The 13,968-nt window shown below is 47.3% G+C and overlaps 1 protein-coding gene across 3 annotated transcripts; it reads left to right on the top strand.

Moving 5' to 3' along the window:
* Positions 1 to 23: 23 nt before the first annotated feature.
* Positions 24 to 9,844, top strand: LOC308684331 (olfactomedin-4-like). Of its 3 annotated transcripts, none has more exons than XM_081355487.1 (6): positions 47 to 345; positions 430 to 497; positions 7,487 to 7,645; positions 7,728 to 7,940; positions 8,320 to 8,452; positions 8,624 to 9,844. In XM_081355487.1, exons 2-6 carry the CDS (start codon positions 465 to 467, stop codon positions 9,433 to 9,435), a joined length of 1,350 nt encoding a protein of 449 aa, XP_081211613.1. In that variant the 5' UTR covers positions 47 to 345; positions 430 to 464; the 3' UTR covers positions 9,436 to 9,844. The 3 variants fall into 3 exon arrangements, with proteins under 3 accessions (XP_081211611.1, XP_081211613.1, XP_081211612.1); XM_081355486.1 differs by having other exon boundaries at positions 49 to 345; positions 433 to 497; positions 8,624 to 9,639; XM_081355485.1 differs by having other exon boundaries at positions 24 to 497; positions 8,624 to 9,841.
* The last annotated feature ends 4,124 nt before the right edge of the window (positions 9,845 to 13,968 follow it).

The raw sequence follows: 13,968 nt of genomic DNA, 5'->3' as shown, positions 1-13,968 counted from the left end.
ATCTTATCTTTGTGGACACCTTCACCGTAAAAAAATTCTAACCTCCCCCACCCAAAATTTTCTAGTGACTGGTCACATCTAAATTTTTCAATTGGCCCAAGTGAAATTCTGTAAATGTAATTTTATAATTTACAGAATTTCACTTGGGCCAATTGAAAAAATTTAGATATGACCAGTCACTAGAAAATTTTGAGTTGGGGAGGTTAGAAATTTGTTACAGTGTTCAGTAGGTCAATGAGTGATGGGAAATTGTATTGTTGCCTAATCACGAACTGACAAATTTTCAACCTTTGTTTTGCCTCACAGCCTGACCACAACGGTGATATTGCAGATTTGTTGTGAGATGTGTGTTGGTTTGTTTTTTTCTTCTAAAGTTCTTTTGTGACACTTTATGTATTTGCAACATCAAAATGTGTGTGTTGTTTAAAGCAGGACTTTTAGCCTTTCGGGGTTATTTGCTCATCATGCTCTCGTACCTGTTGGTCCTCACAGTCACAGTAAGTCCCATCTTGTATATGGTTTGAATTTCTTTAATGTCTTTTTTTGGAATGTTTTTTTTTAATGGAATAAAATGAATTTGTACTAATATGTTAGTTAAATAATCTGTATATGTCTATGTATGTTTATTATATAAAATTAAATATGAATATACATTATTTTCTGTACATATTACAGTGGTTATATAATATAACGTTTCGGTTACTCACGTAACCTCTGTTCTCTCTAGAAGAGGGAACGAGTATTGCGTAGTTAGCTTACGCTACGGGAAAGCCTTTCTTTCTCGAGATACTGAAGCCAAAAATTATCCTTAATTTTTATAATCTTGTCAACGCAGTGCGGCAGCCTGCAGACCTAGGGCAAGCTAACTAGCGTGCCCATTGGCTGCCCTGCGGCAACTGCAGCAGCCTACCGCTGAGCCCTTGGCGTGACGTCACGACCAATGAGCGCGCTTGGCGCGCTTAATGCGTCACAGCCCGCGAAAAGGGGTGTGGCTTAGCGTATATAAACAGGGCTCGGAGGCTGCTTCTCTGGTTTCTGTCGCATGAAGCGAAATGAGCTCGTGGCGCGAGCACGGCGGGCTACGCAATACTCGTTCCCTCTTCTAGAGAGAACAGAGGTTACGTGAGTAACCGAAACGTTCTCTTACGAGAGGTTCTCTCGTATTGCGTAGTTAGCTTACGCTACGGGAACGCCCTTGTCAACGCCGTGCGCGCCCAGCATCCACTGAATGAGTCCCAGGGAGAGCCCGGGGAACGTGATAGCGGAGAGCCGGGCAGCCCGAAGAGGGCTAGCGCCGTACATAAGCACACACTAGGGGGTTAGGAGCGGCACGGCCGGTCCTAACTGCCAATTCCCTGTATAGTGCAGCTCAACCAGTAGAGCTAAATCACACAACGTAGCCCGCGCACAGATAGTGGGCTGGCATACGCGAGACTTAGACTGATAAGACTTTCGCCTGCAAGGCGGGAACATCCAGGTTGTAAAACCTAACAAACGTGGAGGGGGAGGCCCAGCCTGCCGCTGCACAAATGTCATGAATGGGAATCCCGCTGGACCATGCCCACGACGAGGCCATGCCTCTAGTGGAATGAGCTCGAACGCCCAATGGGCACTGCAGGTCTTTAGACGCATAAGCAGCAGCAATAGCGTCCACTATCCATCTGGACAGACTGTGTTTCGAGGCGGCGAGACCCTTGGTGCGCCCACCAAACGAAACAAAGAGCTGATCCGAGCGCCTGAAAGCGGCGGACCGTGAAATGTAGTTTCTCAACGCCCTGACCGGGCAGAGGAGATTACTATCGGCCTCGCTGCCGTGCGTCGGCAGGGCTGAGAGGGAAATGACCTGTGCTCTGAAGGGAGTGCCCAAAATTTTTGGAACGTACCCATGCCTCGGTCTGAGAATGACTTTGGAGTCATTAGGTCCGAACTCGAGGCACGCGGCGTTAACAGATAACGCGTGAAGGTCTCCCACTCGTTTGACTGACGACAGTGCTATCAGAAAAACGGTTTTGAGCGTGAGGTATTTCATATCCACAGTTTCCAAGGGTTCGAAGGGATGCGCTCTCAGGGCCTCCAAGACCAGAGAGAGATCCCACATAGGAACCGAGGGGGGTCGCGGGGGGTTCATCCTCCTGGCTCCCCTAAGGAAGCGGATGACGAGCTCGTTCCTTCCTAATGCGCGGCCCTGCTCAGAAACCGAGAGCGCTGAAATGGCCGCAACATAGACTTTGAGCGTGGAGGGGGACCTGCCCGCGTCCAGTAGCTCTTGAAGGAAACACAGTACTCGCGATACCCCACATGTCTGTGGATCGAGCCCCTTAGCAGTGCACCATGTGTTAAACACTGACCATTTCGACATGTAGAGCCGCCTCGTAGAGGGGGCTCTAGATTGTATGATCGTGTTCATGACCCCGTCTGGCAGATTAGCGTGTAATCGTTGAGGCTCCACGCATGCAGAGACCAGCGCTCTGGATGGGGATGCCATATCGATCCGCGTGCTTGAGAGAGGAGGTCTCTCCTCACCGGTATCGGCCAGGGGGCTGAGTCTGCCAGCTGTATTAGATCCGGGAACCAAGCTTGGTTCTCCCAGCATGGGGCTATGAGGAGCACTGAGTGGCGCGCTTCCCTGATTCTCTCGATGACCTGAGGCAGCAGAGAGACCGGGGGAAAAGCGTACAACGGGCCGCTGGGCCAGATCTGGGCCAGCGCGTCCTCGTTCTTCGAGAAGAACTCTGGGCAGTGAGCGTTGTCTTTTGACGCAAAAAGGTCGACTTTCGCTCTGCCGAACCGTCGCCACAGTGACTGGACTGTTTGGGGGTGTAGAGACCACTCCCCAGGGGGAACGTTGTCCCTGGACAGTCTGTCGGGGCCCTCGTTCAGGTGGCCAGGCACATGCGCGGCTCTCAGCGAGCGCAGAGAGTGCTGAGCCCACACGAGGAGGCGTTCCGCCAGGGTGCAGAGCATCTTTGATCTGACACCGCCCTGGTGATTCACGTAGGCCACTACCGATGTATTGTCCGTACGGACTAGAACATGGTGACCGTGGAGGAATGGGAGGAAGTGTTTGAGCGCTTTCTCGACCGCGAGCATCTCTAGACAGTTTATGTGTAGGAGATTCTCCTGGTCTGACCAGCGGCCATAGACCGGTCTGCCTTCGAAGAGCGCTCCCCAACCTAGGTTGGAAGCGTCTGTCGAGACAACTTTCCGGTGTGAAATCACTCCCATAGTCACTCCTGTGTGATACCATTCGGCTGCCAGCCAGGGCTGCAGGGCTGAAATGCATCCCTGATTCACTCTGACTCGCAAGCCGCCGGCCGCCCAGGCTCGGTGGGGCACGCGCATTTTCAGCCAGCGTTGGAGCGGGCGCATGCGCAGTAAACCCAGCTGGAGCACTGCTGCAGCTGAGGCCATATGCCCCAGGATACGCTGGAATGTCCTCAGCGGAACCCGGCTGCCTATTTGGAGGGATGCGGCGAGAAGGCGGATGCGGCGCGCGCGCTGCTCCGACAGTCTGGCCGTCATAGCCACCGAGTCCAGTTCTATTCCAAGAAAGGAAATTGACTGACGGGGTGATAGCGAGCTCTTGGTCCAGTTGACCGAGAGACCCAGCTCCTCCAGATGGCTGAGAAGCGCTGTTCTGTGAGACACAAGTTCCGTCTCTGACTGCGCTAGAATAAGCCAATCGTCCAGATAATTCAGTATTCGCATTCCCTGTTTCCTCAGGGGAGCGAGGGCCGTGTCCATGCATTTCGTAAATGTACGGGGTGCCAAAGACAGGCCGAACGGCAGGACTGTGTACTGATATACTCGACCCTCGAAGGCGAATCTCAAGAATGGCCTGTGACGGGGAGTTATCTGGATCTGAAAGTATGCGTCTTTTAGATCGAGAGAGATAAACCAGTCTCCTGGGCGAATCTGCGCGAGGATTTTTCTGGTTGTGATCATCTTGAACGGCCGTCTCATGAGGGCTTTGTTCAGATGTCTCAGATCTAAAATAGGTCTGAACGCTCCGTCCTTCTTGGGCACGAGGAAGTAGCGGCTGTAAAAGCCCGACTCGCTCAAAGAAGGATGAACCTGTTCTATAGCCCCTTTGCGCAGCAGCTTCGCTATTTCTGCTTGAAGCAAGTGCGCCGCTTCTGAACTCACTCTCGTCTCCGTCTGTGCTGTATAGCGCGGAGGGCGACGAGCGAATTGAAGCGAATAGCCGTGTTTTATAGTTTTCAGCACCCATTCTGACGCGCCCTGAATCGCTTCCCATGCTTCCGCATGCATAGCTAGGGGTCGAATGGTCTCTGGGCTCAGATCGCCGCGCTGCGCGGGATGGGGAGCCTGTATCAGAGAGAAAGGCGCGGCGCGCGCGCCGCTGGTGCTCGAACACGGGGGCTGGTAAACAGTATTGGCCGACTGTACAGCGTTCAGTAGCTCGGTCCCATCGGATGGAGCGTGATTTGCTGTCAAACAACCCAGGCGCGAGAGAGGCGTGGGGATTATCATGTCTACAAGTGAGTGCGCGTGCTCGTGAGCGGGCGCAGGGTTTACACTTATGACACGGCCAGTGTTTGGGAGCTTTAGAGGATCCGTGACCCAAGGTAACTGGCTGGCAGAGCGAGCAGCGGGTAGGTGTGAGCACAAGGTTGTGGGCACATTTCCTACATTTAATACTCGAGCGGCTTGCGACCGCTTTATGAGAGAGCGCTCTGTACGCGTTACCATGGGGACCCTGTTTGTGTGAAGCAGTGAGCACATGGGAGTGGGCACATTTTCTACACTTATAACACCCTCGGCTTGAGCCGCTGTTGCCCGGGGTAACCAAGTGGCAGAGCGAGTTACAGGTAGATGTGAGCACAGAGTTGTGGGCACATTTACTACACTTATTACTCGAGCGGCGTGTGACCGCTTTATGAGAGAGCGCTCTGAACGCGTTACCATGGGGATCGTGTTTGTGTGAAGCAGTGAGCACGTGGGAGTGGGCACATTTTCTACACTTACAACACCTTCGGCCGGAGCCGGAAAGCCCGAATTTACACTCTTTCTGAGATTTATTTGGGCCGCCGTAAAAACGGCGTTTGTGTGCAGGCGAGCGAGTGGTATTACTGGCTCGTTGGCTGCGGTGTAAGCTGCTGCAGTAGCCTGCACTGAGGGGACTGACAGAGCTGGGCGTTTTGATGGCGGTCCGGCCGCAGCGGGACTCAGCCATCTCTTCCTCCCTGCGGGTGCTAGGAGGACTTCGCGGGCTCAGACTTCAGCGTTATCTTGGGACGCGGACCCCGGGGGGGCGGCGGTCTGTGACGGCTGGTCGAGCGCGACCTAGGGCGGCCGCCCTGGCGTCGCTGCGAAGTGGTTGGTGGCCGAGACGAGCGCTGTGTGGAGCTGCGCGCAGGAGGCTGAGCTTGAGAGCGGCCTGCGGCTGGGCTCGAGCGGCGAGGCAGGAAGAGATTCATAGCCTGCGACGCCTTCTGCACTTCAGAGAAGCGGTCCACAATCCCGCTGACCGCAGGGCCGAAGAGGCCGGTGGGCGAGAGCGGGGCGTTGAGGAAGACAGCGCGTTCTGACTCACTCATATCCGCCAGCGTCAACCATAAGTGTCTGTCGATGACGGTGAGCGCGGCCATAGATCTGCCGATGGCTTGTGCAGCGGTCTTAGTAGCACGGAGCGAAAGGTCCGTCGCGCTGCGCAGATCTGTTAAGGCTGTATGATCCGAGCCCTTCTCGTCCAATTCGCGGAGGAGGTCGGCTTGCAGGATCTGAAGAACAGCCATCGAGTGCAGGGCAGAAGCAGCTTGGCCGGAGGCGGCGAATGCGCGGCCGGCGAGAGCTGATGTGGTCCTGCAGGCTTTAGACGGCAGGGCAGACTTTGAGCGCCATCTAGCAGACGGCGGGCAAAGGTGCGTTGCCACCGCTTCCTCAACGGAAGGGATGCCGGTATAGCCTTTCTCGGCGGCCCCGTCCACCTGGGAGAGAGCCGAGGAGACAGACGAGCGGAGTCTAGCGGAGAAGGGCGCGTTCCACGACTTCGACAGCTCCTGGTGGAGCTCAGGCAGGAAGGGTGCTGACCTAGAGGCTGGCGCTTGGCGGCGGCTAGGCAGAAAACACCCGTCGAGTCGGTTAGGCGCGGGCTCCTTGGGTGGGGACCAGTCCAACCCCAGTCGGTCGACCGCTTTGGTGAGGAGGCGGATAAGCTCCGCGTCGACACTGGAGCGGGACCTGCCAGACTCAGGAGTCGAGGAGGCGGAGCGGTGAGAGCCCGACCACTCCTCGCTGTCCGAAGCAAGCAGAGAGCAGCTGTCAGCGGCGTCATCTGCTTCATCCCCTGAGGCGACGGCAGTGCGGGCAGTAGCCGGCCGCTGCGCGTCGGTGAAGGGCGGGGGAGAAGGAGAAAGCGAGGCTCGCGGGAGGGGCTCCGGCGAGCGCTCAGCTATAACCACCGGCTCTGGAGGCCTTTGAGAGCGGCGTTTCTTCTTACGCGGCCCTGAAGAGGCAGCCGGGGAAGGTGGAGGATCGTCAAACATGGCGAGTCGAGCCCGCAGGGTCGACATCGGCAAGTCCTCACACTGTTCGCAGCCGCCCGAGGAGAGGGCGCGGGCTGCGTGGTCGAAGCCCAGGCAGAGAGCGCAAACCACGTGGCGGTCTCCATCGCTGAGCGGGGCTCTGCACGAGCCACAGGATGAGCGAGGCATTTGCAACAACGCCTCGCGCTCTTTTAGATGCAAAAGTGTGTCGCGGGGCGAACACACAAACACATACAAAACAGAGCAGTAAAGGATATGATCGCCGGATAGCGAAGCAGGCAGGGAAAGCTGAAGGCGGCGAAGGCGGCCGGCGTCCTCAGGCTGAGATCCTCGGCGTGCTGGTCGCTTGTTTCGACGGCGGCTTCCTCAGAGAGCAGCGATGCGAAGAGCTTCGCTGAAAAGACAGAAATCAGAGAAGCAGCCTCCGAGCCCTGTTTATATACGCTAAGCCACACCCCTTTTCGCGGGCTGTGACGCATTAAGCGCGCCAAGCGCGCTCATTGGTCGTGACGTCACGCCAAGGGCTCAGCGGTAGGCTGCTGCAGTTGCCGCAGGGCAGCCAATGGGCACGCTAGTTAGCTTGCCCTAGGTCTGCAGGCTGCCGCACTGCGTTGACAAGATTATAAAAATTAAGGATAATTTTTGGCTTCAGTATCTCGAGAAAGAAAGGCTTTCCCGTAGCGTAAGCTAACTACGCAATACGAGAGAACCTCTCGTAAGAGAACTCATTATTTGACTCCCAGAAATTAGTGAAGCATTAAATAAGGTAACAATTAACAAGGTTATTTTATTTAAATAATTTATTATAATACAATAAAATAAAGTTAATAATCTTTTTTGTTCTAAGTTCATGCATTAAGTTTTCATGTAATTGTTTAACTATAATTTAAAGGCAAATATTCAGTAAAAGGCAGAATTTAAAGAATTGTGAATTGTATTCAATATCTTGTGTTTTATGTGTTTATGTGTGTAATCAGGCGACTGTCCAGGCTCAGAGAATTCAAGGTGAACAGAAGAATGATTCCTGCGTGTGTAAATTAAGCAGCTCTATCTGGGCTTTCCCCACTATGAAGTTCGAGGAAGTCGCAAATCAAGTCCAGACCTGTGAGGACAACCTTATACAGTTTCATAAAAAGGTGAGATCCTTTAAAGTCATACTGTAGATTCATTCTTGAAGTAAATAATGTCAGTGAACTCATTTGCGTTGTAAACTTCCAGGTAAAGGACAGAAATGTACAACTGCCAAAGATGGAACTCACTCTTAAGGACATCACAGCCCGCCTGAAACAGTTTGAGTATCTGAACACAAAAGGCCTGTACAACGCCCTTCTCCTGCGACAGCTGATGGGGGAACTTGACGAAATCTATTATACTGCCAGTGATGCTCACAAGAAAAGCCCCAGCAAAGAGACCAATGACCTTCTAAAGGAGGTAGATCTTTGTAGCTTTCAAATACTTTTCAATTCGTAATTGAAGGTTTATTTCAATTACCAAAAACAATTTTTAGTAGTTTTAGTCAACAATAACAATAGTCTTCTGAAGTCATATGATAGTTTTGAATGAGAAACATTTTAATCTACGGTGTAAGACATTATTAATGATAACTGCTGTTCCATGAAGCTCATGTTTGGTCTGCATTTGTATCCAAAAATCAGAAGTGGCAGAAAATGTTTTCTGATTACCGTTTGCTCCTTATTTAAGTTCCATGAGTTGAATATTCATTAATTGCAAATGAACAAAAGATTCGCCAAAAAAAGGAAGACGAAAAACAGATTTCCCGATTGATTCAAAGATATTCTGTTTCTCTCAGTTGACTAGGGCAAAGAAGGACATCCAGAACATGTACAAAAGCAATGTCTTCAATCTAGAGACAATGAAAACAAGGCTACGTGACCTCAACAACAGAGCACAGACCTGCAAAACTATACCTGAAGACTTCAGAAGTAAGTACATGACTCCCAGTGAGAGGAGAAATGTTTTGACATTTACGTTGTGATCTCATTGATGTTTTCAACAGCATTGTGAAAATTGGTTTGCTCTTTTCATGAAAGAGACTGTAAAATATGTTTACTTGAGTATTGAACATATGACCAATCCATACGATGCATTTGCAGGCACTTGTCATCAGCGTATTATGTCCAACATAAGTTCTCCAGTTGTCACCAAGCTCAATTCCATCAGCAAGTCCTATATCTCAGGTGCTTGGGGTAGGGATGCCAAACAGAACAGCAATGAACGTTATTGGGAACACTGTCTGGTGAGTGGACACAAGTATGGGAATACAATCAGGATGTACAACTCGTACGAAGACTTCATGGCCAACAAGAACTACAAAGATGAATCCATCGCATCATCCTATAGTGACAAAAATGCTGTTCAGGGCTCTGGCACTATACTGTACGACAATACTGTATTTTACCAATGCTATGGCACCGCTGAGATCTGTAGCTTCAACATTACAACAAAAACAACTAAACGTATGAAACTGGATGGTGCCGGAATCGACAACAAGTTCCCTTTCTGCTACTACAGCTGCCGTGACTGGACAGACATCGACCTGGAGGCTGACCAAGACGCCGTGTGGGTGATATACGCCACCGAGGAGAACCACGGCAACATTGTTGTGAGTCGCTTAGACCCGCTGGAGCTCAATATCACCCACACCTGGAAGACACATCTCTTTAAGAGGTCCGTCACCAGCACGTTTATGATATGCGGGGTCCTGTACGCTACACGCTATGTTAGTACTTACCAAGAAGAGGTGTTTTATGCCTTTGATACAACCACTGGCCAAGAGATAAACACTCTTTCTTTGGCTTTTGAGAAGGTTTCTGCTGGAATAGCCAATCTGAACTACAATCCTGTTGACAGGAGACTTTACATGTATAATGATGCCTATCTGTTAGCATATAACACTTTCAACTGAGAGTCTTTCATATGCAGCTAAGAAAAAAAAAAAAAGCAATACCATATATATTTTATGTGAGTCCAAATTGCACAGCATGCAGAAAATCTCAAAATATGCAGTGGTTAATTAGTTTTTTTTGCGCTATATTGTTATGTGACTGTAAGTCTTTTGAAGTGTTTTTGTTTAATTTTGTTATTACAATAAAGGTTCTTAATACAGATTAATAAATGCTTAATAAATATGCTTTAATGAAGTATTTAGTAAAAAAAAGTTAACAAAAGACACTGACAGAGAAGTGCTGTATACTTCTCTGTCAGTGTCTTTTTTTTAAAAACTTTTTTTACTAAATATTGTTGCGAACTGCACACTTTCTTTCAGTACTGTAATGTCACAACACATACTGCAATAAACAAAATGTGATCTCATCAGTCTCGATGTTCATTTTCCTATCTGGCATTGCTGCAAAAAGAAAGGCCTTTTTTTTATTACATGCTTGATCGGTTAAAGGGTAACTCTCTTAAAGGGGACATATCATGCTAAATGCACTTTTTTAGCCCTTAAATGCATTTTGTTGTATATTTGGAGTGTTTAGAAGTACAGAAAAGATGAAATTATTCTCTTCAGGTGCTTCGTTGATATCTTTATATTCTGTTTTGGTCATATTTTTCAACCTGTTCCGATTTTTCTGTTATCTATGACGTTTTTTGAACTATCACACAGTATTTGCAGCGGAACTGCCAAATAAGGGCATTGACTCCCGGCCCAACACTTCGAGCGATCCGCCATTATTATTTCTCGCTGCAATTTTGTAGTCCAAGCTAAAGGATGCAGAAGTTACGAGAGGGTAAGTTAAAATGATCGGTTGTTGGATGTAGTAACCCACACGCTTCATTACACTTTATAAAGTATAAAGTAAGTAAAGTAAGTAAGTAAGTCTAATGTAGATGAACTGCCGCGCTTGTGGCGCATGTTTAACTGAAAGAACGAGCAGAGAGAGAGAGACCCCGGTCGCGCGCGTGCTCACTCTCTCTCTTCAGAGCCAGGCGAAAGTGTAAACAAGACATCACCGTCTCCAAACTAGACGCTGTCTTGCTCTCTCTCCCTCGCACATATTAATCAAAATAAATCGACACGGTGGTAAAAGGTCGGAAGACCAAAGTTTCATGTATAAATACAGTAACACACCATTGCGATACATCCATATGAAGACGTTGTTCTGCAGGTTCGTCGTCTTCATTTTCATTTCGCTCCGGCTCCAACTCTGGCTCGAACATCTAAGGCTGGCTGGAAAAGTCTTCCGTTGTTGACATTTTGTTAATAACATGTGAATAAAAAGATTCTGTGCCACTAGATAATCGTATCTCTGCTATCAGACTACAAAAATGGCCGAACGGGGTGGAGTTGAACCTCTGCAACCTGGAGAGGGGGCGGGGTATGAAGTGTCTCAATTGTATTTAAAGGGCACCTATTATGCCCCTTTTTAGAAGATGTAATATTGGTCTTGGGTGTCCCCAGAATGTATTTGTGAAGTTTCAGCAGAAAATACCCCACAGTTAATTTATTATAACCATTTGAAAATGTCATTTTTGGGGCCTGTTTTAAAAAGAGCTGTTTTGTGTGTAACACTTTAAATGTAAATGAGCTGCATAATCCCCGCCCAGCTGCTGGACCCAGATGATGAAGAGACTCCGCGGCACAGAGTCGAATGAGAATGGACTAAACGTCTCGGAATAGTTATTTGATACATTTATGTACTTACAAAGTTTTAATCGCGTCCCCTTTGCCAATATGGATGTGCAACACACACACACACACACACACACACACACACACACACACACACACACACACGAACTGTGATAACGTTCGCGCAATGTTTTGAAACTACACACACACACACACACACACACACACACACTACTGTGATAACGTTTGCTAAGTACAAACGATTTATTTATTTATTTATTTCTTAAGGGGAGGGAGATAGACGTTTATATAGCCTACTGTCTATGGAGACAGAGCAGACCTTAATTTATTTACATTTGTAAATGCAGCAAAAAAATGCCTACGTGACATAAAACTGTCTGACGTCGTTTGTTGAGACATCCTATGACGACGACAATAAATAGCTTTAGACGCATTTGTTGTTGAACTGGCTGACATCGATTGAAATTACTATTTGCCCATAAATCATAAAATACACTTACTTTTTCTGGAGGTGACGTTGGATCGCGAACTGTAGGCAACGATCCACACTTGAGGATTAACTTTGACCCTCGTTCACTAAACAGTCAGTCAGAAAATGAATCTCGTATTTAGGAAGTTTAAGTGGTGCCTTTTCTTCATAAATAAAATCCATCCGCTGCGTTTTCAGTGGCTCTGATGTCAGTGAAGACTAGTATGTCCATTCTTTCATCCCACAACAGAACACCTACACTTCTTAGGAGACATTACCGGCTGTCGTTGAAACTGAAACAAGGATGCAGATCACCGAGGGCGGGGTCTATGCCCAAACCAGACTGTCAATCAAATCACGTCGGTGGGGCTTAGCTCATTTCTACGTCACAATGAGGAAAATCTAGAACAGGGTGTTCTGAGACAGTGCTTATGATTTATTGAGATAGTAAAAAAACTACTGGGTGGATTTTTATCATTCTAGGGTGGTTTTGCTCACACACTGCCAACACACATTTATGTTCAAACACCATGTAAAAGTGAATTTTGCATAATAGGTGCCCTTTAAAGAGACCGCACCAAAACGAGTTGCTCTCAGAAGCACCTCAGAAAAGGGGTAAAAAAGGGGCTCGTGGAGCTATAATAATGAGGAATTCAGACCCAAGCATTGCAGTTCCGCTTTATATAGACCACAAATGTATGATTTATATGTAAAAAGGAACAATTTAAAAGCATGATATGTCTCCTTTAAAAGCATAATTAGAATGAAAACACCACTTTTAAGTTTGACCGTATTTTCGTTTTAGGTTAAATACCTTGTGAATGGGAGTGAATGGGGCACTTTTATGATAGCATCAAAAATCGCTATTTTTAAAACACTAAGAAGGTTCGACACAACATGAAACTTTGCTCGAAGTATCATCAGGGGCTCTACACATGAACTCGAGCAAAAAAAAAAAAGGGACAATTTTAACATGCTGTAAAAAAATATCTGCGGGGGTATTTTGAGCTAAAACTTCACATACACACTTTGGGGAGAACAGAGACTTATTTGACATATTGCAAAAAGGAGCATTATACCAAAATACAGTATACACATATACAACAACAACAACAACAACAAAAAGTTTACCCCAACCCCCAAAAAATCACAATAACTCATGAACATTTGTCCTTATAATATTATTTTTAATCGTTGAACATTTTCTTTTTAGAAGTAAAAAAAAAATCTTGACCTTTAGGAGCCACTAGCTGAAAGAAAAGGCAACATCACCAAAGTCCTTAGAATTAATCTCCTGGGGACCATTTGTATTAAAAATACACACACTGAAAAGCAAAAAAAGCAGTTTGTGTTCTTACATTTCAGTAATTTTGCCAGTCAAAGTTGACAAGTTCTCTGATGAGAAACATTGAGGGGTTCAGGCTGATGCTTTTCTTTGGACCTTTCCAGATTTCCATCTGACCTGTGCCTTTGATGTTTGGTGCCACCAGGGTTGATTCTCGGAATGAACCAAGATACATTATTTTTCAGACTGGTATTGGCAGAATTTGCCCTAACTCTCAAACTTGATGCTGCGTACTTTGATGTTTTTGAGCATTACATCTGATTCTGAATGAATCTGCAGTACAGGGGTGGGATATAATAAACTGATAATTCATTACATTTAAATCATTAAAGCTTCATTCTTTACTAGGGATGTTAACAATTATTTGTGCATGCTGCTCAAGCGCGAAACATGTAAAGCAGACATGATGAAAAATTAATTGAGCTCTGGAGTTATGTTTGGTACCATTTTACAGCTAGAGTTACACCTTATGCATCCGCAGCCTTTTGTTTTGTGCAAATGCAAGTTGTAGTATTGTGATTATTTTGTGTAGGCCTATCTATATCTGATTTATCTCATATAGGATGCATTTGGTTAAGAATTAACGGTGATCATCTTCAACTTCACCACATGCAGCTCAAGTAAAATAACTAGCCTCCGGCCAAACGAACGTACAGATTAGACTTAAGTCTAAGTGCAACTTATGCAAGTAATGTGGCGTACTGCTAATATTTACGCAATGCCATGATGCACTATGCTACTTCTGACGTCATAAGTTGCATAAGTTGCACTTTAGGTGTAAGTAGTCTGCATATGGTCGTTTGACCGGAAGCTAGAATTTTATTTTGTCCATCCATCCATCCATCCATCCATCCATCCATCCATCCATCCATCCATCCATCCATCTTCTTCCGCTTATCTGGAGCCGGGTCGCATCTTGACCATATTTGAGAGTAGCAACGTAGATTGACCGGTAAATCGAGTGACCGCGACACAACAGACCGGTACATTGACTGCATTACTGCAGAAGCTGCACCGATCCGTCTGTCAA

Source organism: Scardinius erythrophthalmus (assembly GCF_964197995.2).
Source record: "Scardinius erythrophthalmus genome assembly, chromosome: 24".
NCBI classification, from domain to species: Eukaryota; Metazoa; Chordata; class Actinopteri; order Cypriniformes; family Leuciscidae; genus Scardinius; species Scardinius erythrophthalmus.
The sequence above is the reverse complement of the archived record's forward strand: the minus strand, read 5'-3'. Positions and strand labels throughout refer to the sequence as shown.

What these genes read in the sequence shown, in the direction of transcription:
- LOC308684331 (XM_081355485.1), top strand. Translation starts at nt 411, where the DNA reads ATGTGTGTGTTGTTTAAAGCAGGACTTTTAGCCTTTCGGGGTTATTTG. An exon ending in TTATACAGTTTCATAAAAAG is followed by an intron (nt 7,646 to 7,727) that starts GTGAGATCCTTT and finishes GTAAACTTCCAG; the next exon opens with GTAAAGGACAGAAATGTACA. An exon ending in CCAATGACCTTCTAAAGGAG is followed by an intron (nt 7,941 to 8,319) that starts GTAGATCTTTGT and finishes TGTTTCTCTCAG; the next exon opens with TTGACTAGGGCAAAGAAGGA.